Source organism: Nelumbo lutea, chromosome 4 (assembly GCF_056320005.1).
Source record: "Nelumbo lutea isolate HS-2025 chromosome 4, American lotus-T2T, whole genome shotgun sequence".
Taxonomy (NCBI): Eukaryota; Viridiplantae; Streptophyta; class Magnoliopsida; order Proteales; family Nelumbonaceae; genus Nelumbo; species Nelumbo lutea.
The window spans coordinates 74,730,372-74,737,832 of record NC_142687.1 but is presented as its reverse complement, the minus strand read 5'-3'; the positions used below and the strand labels follow the sequence as shown (position 1 = coordinate 74,737,832).

Here is a 7,461-nt window from a genome sequence, read left to right as displayed (position 1 = left end):
TCCATGACCGGGCTGGACTGAAATTGGTCTTTTTGAACCTTCTTTTCTTGCCTTTTTCCTTCCTTTTCTTGGATTGATTATCCCTGAACTTATTCTTAGCATTAAGCTAAATTAAGGCAAAAATTAATAAAACCGGCATAAAAATCCATGCTAAAGTCCTCAAAAATTATAGATAAATTGTAAGTTCATCAAATACCCCCACACTTAAGCTTTTGCTTGTCCTCAAGCAAAGACATCAGCCATAAACTTAACATTCCCCCCTTCTGTTCTCACCATTTACCTGGTGAACTTTTTAAGATAGAAATGCATTGAGTAGTCGGGGAACTTTTGTAAGTGCTCAACTCTTATTCTTGTAAATTACCATTTAAGATATGTATCAGATCCGAGGAAAGGAGAATATGAATTTCATCATAGTCTAGCCTTCACTCCTAATTCATATATAAATCAGCTCCTTAATTGTCAAGGTTAATAATCAAATTTCACTAAGTTTCACATCTATAACTAAATCTCTATGAGAGTTCAACTTTAGAGTGCCCCTTTGAACCTCGGTTGTCACCACAATTACTTATTTCTAAGGGTGAGTGCATTTTATGCTCCATCTCACCTTTTTTTTTTTTTTTTTTTTTTTTTTTTTTTTTTTTTTGGTGTGAGTGCATCTTATGCTCCATCTCACACTGGTCACTTGTTTGAGGTAGGTAAATAGGACTCATGTTCTAAGCTGCTAGTTTTACTATTCAGCTCAGAATAGCGGAGTCAATTTGGGCTTTTGTCCTTCTTTGCAATTATTGAACCTCAAGAATTAGCACTTCAGATGTGCACTAGCTCTCTTGACCATTAACAATGAAATCAAGGGCTTCCATACACATGAAGGAAGTTAGGGCTAGTCATGCTGAAAGGCATATTCATCTCCCCTTTTCTCCTGCAAATATCAAATTGGGTCATTCACAAGAATAAAAACTTAACAAGTACATCAGTCTCCCTTAACTCATTGAATTCCTTCTTAAAAAAAAATCATCAAATAAATAGTAATGAACTTGAGGGGTTCCAGTCTTTCTTTTTTTTTTTTTTTTTTTTTTTTTTTTTGTGATGTCATTGCTTGCATATGTGTGTTGGGGTGCATGAGGTGCATGGTTTCAACCCCTATACCCTAGCCTCGGGCTCACTCCCCCACACTTAAGATGAACATTGTCCTCAATGTTCGTAGTGTTAGGCAGTAACAATAAAACTAGCAAGAGCATCATCAAGTAATAGGAGGTATTTAGAGGACTTCCCTGAAGATCATTCTTAAATTCTGCAATATGTTGTCGGTGAAAAACTTCTTCTGCTAGAAATCACTTGCAAACTAGAAGAGGAGATTAGTATCTTTATTCAATTAAATTCTAAGAAAAACTAACTAAACTTAAATGCTATGAAAAATAAAAACAAAAAGCAAGTAAGACAGTTTATGACTAAGTATCTGAATTGGGAATTCTCCCAACAGCCTCTTGTTCCCTTGGGTTTACCATGGTGTTACTAGGTAAGGTACCCGGAGCCCTTTCTGAAATCATCTGTGCCAGCTGCCCAACCTGAGTTTCCAAGTTCCTTATCGATGTTTCATTTTTCTGAAATCTATTTTCCGCACTAGCTATGAACTTGGTCATCAGCTCCTCCAAGTTAGATTTCGGTTCCGGCTGATAGAAGTTTTGGTGGAAAGGCTTAGGTGCATGCTGATTCAGGTGGCCTCTCCATCCGGGGTTATGGGCATGATGGTACTGATTTCCTGGCTGTCTTGTAAAGTTGCCAACAAAGTCTACTTGTTCTGTGGACTGAAAAGTCTGACTGCCAACTTGGAATTCAGTGCTATCATGGCCTCCCCCACACTTATCATACTGTACCTGCATAGCTGCCATCTGCATTTCATCAAATTTTTTGCTAAGTGCTCCTATTTGTGCAGAGAGAGCTGTGTATGTATCCACATTATGAAGGCCATGCTGCTTTCTAACTGGTGTCCTTTCTGAATGCCATTGGTAGTTATTGGCTGCCATCTCCTCGATGAGTGCATGGGCAACCTCGGGAGTCTTATTGTTTATGGAGCCCCCAGCTGCTGCATCTAAGATGGTCTTGTTTGAATCGGTCAGACCATTATAAAATGTTTGCACCTGCAGCCAAATCGGAAGGCCATGGTGAGGAACCCTCCTTAGTAGCTCCTTGTAACGTTCCCAGGACTCATAGAGAGATTCCCCCTCTTGCTGGAAAAAAGTAGTGATGTCATTCCTCATTTTAGCAGTTTTAGAAGGGGGAAAATATTTAGAGAGAAAACGACTGGCCATTTCGTCCCATGTGGCTATAGATCCTGCCGGTAATGAGTTCAACCAAGCTTTGGCTTTATCCTTCAAAGAAAATGGGAATAACCTCAGCCGGATGGCATCATCACTTACCCCATTGTGTTTGAAGGTGTCACAGATTTCCAAGAAGTTAGCAATATGGGCATTCGGATCCTCATGGGCCATACCACAAAACTGAACCGTATTTTGTATCATTTGGATTATGGCCGGTTTAATTTCGAAGTTATTGGCAGCAATAGTTGGCCTGATAATGCTGGAGACAGTCCCGGTGAGGGTAGGCTTGGCATAATCCATCATAGTTCTTTGTTCAGCCATTTCTTGTGCTTCTTGTCTGACTTGCTTAGCAGCTCTCAAACGGACACGGAGAGTCCGTTCAATCTCCGGGTCGTAAAGGATCTCTTCCAGTTCAGGTCTGCTTGTCATAAACTGTAAAGGTCAAAGCAATAAAAAGGCCAATATTCACAAAAGAAAATAAATAACTAATCCTATTACAACTGAAAATGTAAAGTGAAGTATTGGAATATACAAACCTACATCCTAAAATAAATAAATGCAGCTAACTAAAAGCATATCAACATTTTATTCAATATACAGAATTCAGTAATTTACAAACAGGTCTGAATTCAGTAATCTCTGAGTAGAACAACAGTTTACAAATTCCTCTTCTTTATATTGCTGAAATCAGGTACGGGATTTAATTACACAGATCTAAACTGCTGAGAGCTGAAATTTCAGTAGCTACTGAGAACAGTAATATACAGATCTGAAATCTTAGCAGCTACTGAGGACAGCCAAATGCGGATCAGCAGTGATTGTGTTCAGGTCTGAGTTTCATATTAAAAGGCTCTTATGTGCTACTGAAGGTCAATCAATGTACAAAGGATTGATAGCAATTCAGACATCAGTTCTACACAAAATTGAGATCAGCTCTGAAATCTCAGAAGCCACTGAGAACAACAATAAATATAATAACAGCTGCTGATAACAGTACAGTTGTGCTCAGGTCTGATTTCCATATTGGAAGGCTACTAAATATCAGATATGAGCCCACTGTTTTGATGAGCTATGCATCACCAAACACCAGATGGAGTAGCCATACTAAAACTGAGCAATTCAGCAGGATAACCTACTGATATCAGCAATGAAACATGCTGTATACAGATCTGCACAAAACCAAAATCAATCAGTTAGTAAAAAGATCTGAAATCAAACCTGTATTCACCATGGTGTGGCTGCTGGGATCTGATTTTCTTTTTCTTTTCTTTTGAAATGAAATAGAACACAAAGCAGTAATGCAACTATACTACTGAACAAAATCTCCCCTTTTTTTTTTTTTTTTAAAGGAAGAAAACTAAAACAAAATACAGCAATGCAACCAAAATCTTTTTGGATGAGTGCAGGTCTGATTGATGAATGCAATTCAGATCTGAACTCATTTTGAGATTTATTTATTTATTTATTAAATTTTTTTTTTTTTTTTTTTTTTAGAACCAAAAGAAGAAGAGAAATTTGATTTGCATAAGCTACATTAAAACTGAAACTAAGGATGGAACAATCAAGTATCAAGAGAAGAAACATGGCTCCATCAATGTAGCCCTTGATGGAGTATACACTTATTGGAATGTAGTACACACGGCTGCACACACCCATTCAGATCTGTTAGACTTTCTATTCATGCACAGCTGAAATCAGAGCTAACTATCTTAAAAAAAATTTCAAAGATCAGCCCAGGACAATTCACAATGCCAATTTAGTAATGTTAATTGTAATACAAACCTGTTCAAAACCTGCCCTGGTTCAGTCTTGCTGTAGCAGGTCTGCTATAGTAGCCCTGCTATAGGTCTGAACTCTAATAGAAAAATGGTGTGGAAGTGCCACTTTCCATGAAATCTCTTGAGGCATAAAAAAATTCTCAGATTAAATATACTTTTCTTCAACCAAATCAGCTTAGATAGATCGGAGTACAAGTTATTTAATACAGCAAAGTATGCCCTGTATCCTGCTCTGTTCACAACCCCAGTTCAGATCTAGGTGATTGCAGATCCGAATTTCTTTGACCATGACTATCCAATTGTTTTTGGGAGATAGCAGATTTTTTTTTTTGTAGGGTGTATTGGGGTGAAGATAACCCCCAATTATCTTTTAAATTTACATCAGTTCAGGTCTGAGTTCAGAGGAACTCAGATCTGAACTATTGCAGATCTGCTACAGCAGAACTCAAATCTGAACTCAGATCTGAGTTCTGATCCGAATCCTTGGTTTCCATGGTTCTCTCTCTCTTTTTTTTTTTCACTATCTAAATATATTTTTTTTTTCTTTTTGTAATGAAAGAAAAGAATAATAAAGGGCTGAGAACAGATATTTTTTTTTTCTGAGTATTGCAGTTCTGCTATAGCAGAGTTCAGGTCTGAACTCAAGTCTGAGTTTGGATCTGAAATCTCAATTGCCTTACCTTCAGTTATTGCTACCAAATTGTTTTTGGGGAATAGCTGAAGTGCCCTAGGGTGAATTGGGGTGGTGATGACACCCAATTCCCCTCAAAATTTCATCAGTTCAGGTCTGAGTTCAGAGGAACTCAGATCTGAACTGTTGCAGATCTGCAATAGCAGAATTCAGATCTGAACTCAGATCTGAGTTCTGATCCGAATTCTCAATTGCTCCTCTGGGTGTTCAAAAGATCTCCCCCTTTTTTTTTTCATTTGTCTTTTCTTTTTGTAATGAAAGAAAGAAAAAAAAATAAAGTCTGAAACACAAGCAACTCTTTTCGGCTGAGTGCTGCAGATCTGAAATCTGCTGATCTGAGTGCCGAATGCAACTCAGATCTGCAACACTCATCTTTATGTGAATTTTTTCCTTTTTTTTTTTCATTTTGAAGGGAACAACACCAAGATTGAATAGAAATCAAATATGCCTTCATTAAAATGAAACTGAAACCAGAAAAAGAGAGTAATCTACTTAAGAAAGAAGAAACATAACTACATGAGTACAGCAGTTGCAGTCCAAGCTGAAATGAAAAAGTTAGGAAATTAACCCAACTATGAATGCAATGCTGAATGAGATCAGATTAAGAATGCTCAATGTTTCCTAATATTGCTTCTCTAAATCCCCGGCAACGGCGCCAAAAACTTGATGTGTGGCTCATTGTGACACTAGCAAGTGCACTAGCCGTTCAAGTAATAAAGTAGTGAGTGAAGTATCGTTCCCACGAGGATTTAGGAAACAATTACCAATACTAAATTGAACATTTCTTATTTGATCAACAAATAAATCAAAACTCTAATGAAAGCTAAGAAATCCTAAATTAAAATGTATCTAAATCATTGGTCCAATTGCCTTCAATTCAGGTTAGAAGAGTAAGCAGTAAATGTCAATCTCAGAATTCAGCAATCTATCAATTTGGATCATTCGAATGAATCATGATTGAGCCTTGGTTTGGTGAAACCCAAAGGTCATGAACAGCCTCTCTCAAGTGCATGTTCATCCTATGCATGAGTGACGGTTCTTCTATCTCTAGCAAGAATCTAATCCCCATGCATGCATTTCTTCAAACACTTCTAAGGCATCAATTCAAATCTGAATTGATCACCAACTGAATTGTGCAAGTTATATCTAACCTTGCACTCAATTCAGTTCTTGAATAGTAGATCTGAATTCCTAGAGTCTCTCTCAAGCACTCTAGGAATTCCAAGCTGTAGATTAATTCGCCCAATCTGAAAATTGCAGATCTGAATTCTCTTTCAAGCAATTCAGATCTTGCAATCTCAGATCTGAGAATTCAGATCTGAGTTTTGAAGGTTAGTTGGCCGAATTAATCTACAATCACACCCTTATTCAAGAAACTTCAAATACAATGCATGACCATTTGAATGAATCAAAAAGAATTAGATTGCTGAACTGAAATTTTACAAGCTGAAATACATCAAGGAAGAATGGAAACAAGGAGAAAGAAGAAAGAACATATAACTAAGAAACTGAATTCAAATCAAAAGAGAATGAAACTACAAATGATTTATTACAGAAGATCTTTGAATCACAAACTCTCAATTCGAACTCACCTTCTTCTTCTAGCTTGCTTGTCTTGAACTTCCTTCAGCCCTTCTTCTTCTTCTTCCTTGCGCCTAGCCTTCTTCTCTTCTCTTCTCTCAAGGTGGCTGAACCTCTAAGAGTGGGAGAGCCTTTCTCTCAAGCAATTGAACAACTTTCTCCCCTCCTAGAGGCCTCCTTATATAGTTTTTCAAGGGGGCTCTTGCCCCTTCTTGAAGCCTCTAGAATGGGGTGTATTACACCCCTCATGAACCTTCTAGAGTGCTCCCTCCTTCTCTTCAAGAAACTCCTAGAAGTTGCCGCCCCTAGCTCCCTTTGGGCTGCTATTTGGGCTACAACTTAGCTTGCTTTTGAGCTCATGTGGGCTACACTCTAGGCTGTTTTATTGGGCTAAAAATGGGCCTTCCTTGCTGGGCCGAATTCTCCTCATAGCTAGGCTTTATTTTCTTGGGTTTTCTCAAGGAATTCACTTGCTCTTTTTGGGCCGAAGTGCTCTCTCTTGCTTCCATGACCGGGCTGGACTGAAATTGGTCTTTTTGAACCTTCTTTTCTTGCCTTTTTCCTTCCTTTTCTTGGATTGATTATCCCTGAACTTATTCTTAGCATTAAGCTAAATTAAGGCAAAAATTAATAAAACCGGCATAAAAATCCATGCTAAAGTCCTCAAAAATTATAGATAAATTGTAAGTTCATCAATCAGCCTTGGCAGGATAAATCTCCCCGGACTTATCCAACGACTGTGAACATTTAAAACTAACATGAGTCTCTATAAATGTCCAGTTTTAGGGTTTTACACAGAATTAAACCAAACAACATGTATCAAACATGCACTTTATTTATTTCCACTAAATAACAAAAGTACATCAAATCAGATTGAAGCTAAGGGCATACAAAACTGTCTAACAGGAGTTGTATTCACAAACCATCCAGGTGATTCTTGGGAAGGATCAAGTTCTTAGGTAGAAAATTGCTGATTATGCTCCACCCTACACTACGCCATCTTGAATGGGAGCAGTTTTTGGATCCTACCTTGGGCGTGAACACCTCCATTGGGAGATATTGTTTCTCTGTATCAGGTATTATCTCTACCTAT

The 7,461-nt window shown here is 37.8% G+C and overlaps 1 protein-coding gene and 1 non-coding gene across 3 annotated transcripts; one reads left to right on the top strand and one right to left on the bottom strand.

Annotated features, from left to right (window-relative positions):
• Nucleotides 1–1,369: 1,369 nt before the first annotated feature.
• LOC148861102 (uncharacterized) lies at nt 1,370–6,523 on the bottom strand. Of its 2 annotated transcripts, none has more exons than XM_088941293.1 (2): nt 6,380–6,520; nt 1,370–2,736 (listed from the first exon to the last, which is right to left on the bottom strand). In XM_088941293.1, exon 2 carries the CDS (start codon nt 2,637–2,639, stop codon nt 1,449–1,451), a length of 1,191 nt encoding a protein of 396 aa, XP_088797419.1. In that variant the 5' UTR covers nt 2,640–2,736; nt 6,380–6,520; the 3' UTR covers nt 1,370–1,448. The 2 variants fall into 2 exon arrangements, 1 of the variants encoding a protein (XP_088797419.1); XR_016094917.1 differs by lacking the exon at nt 1,370–2,736 and adding an exon at nt 2,885–3,487 and having other exon boundaries at nt 6,380–6,523.
• Nucleotides 2,155–2,261, top strand: LOC148861103 (small nucleolar RNA R71). The gene has a single exon (XR_016095313.1). It is a non-coding gene; the product is annotated as a small nucleolar RNA R71 (small nucleolar RNA).
• Nucleotides 6,524–7,461: the final 938 nt, after the last annotated feature.

Coding starts and splice junctions, on each gene's coding strand:
- LOC148861102 (XM_088941293.1), bottom strand. CDS start 2,639: ATGGCTGAACAAAGAACTATGATGGATTATGCCAAGCCTACCCTCACC.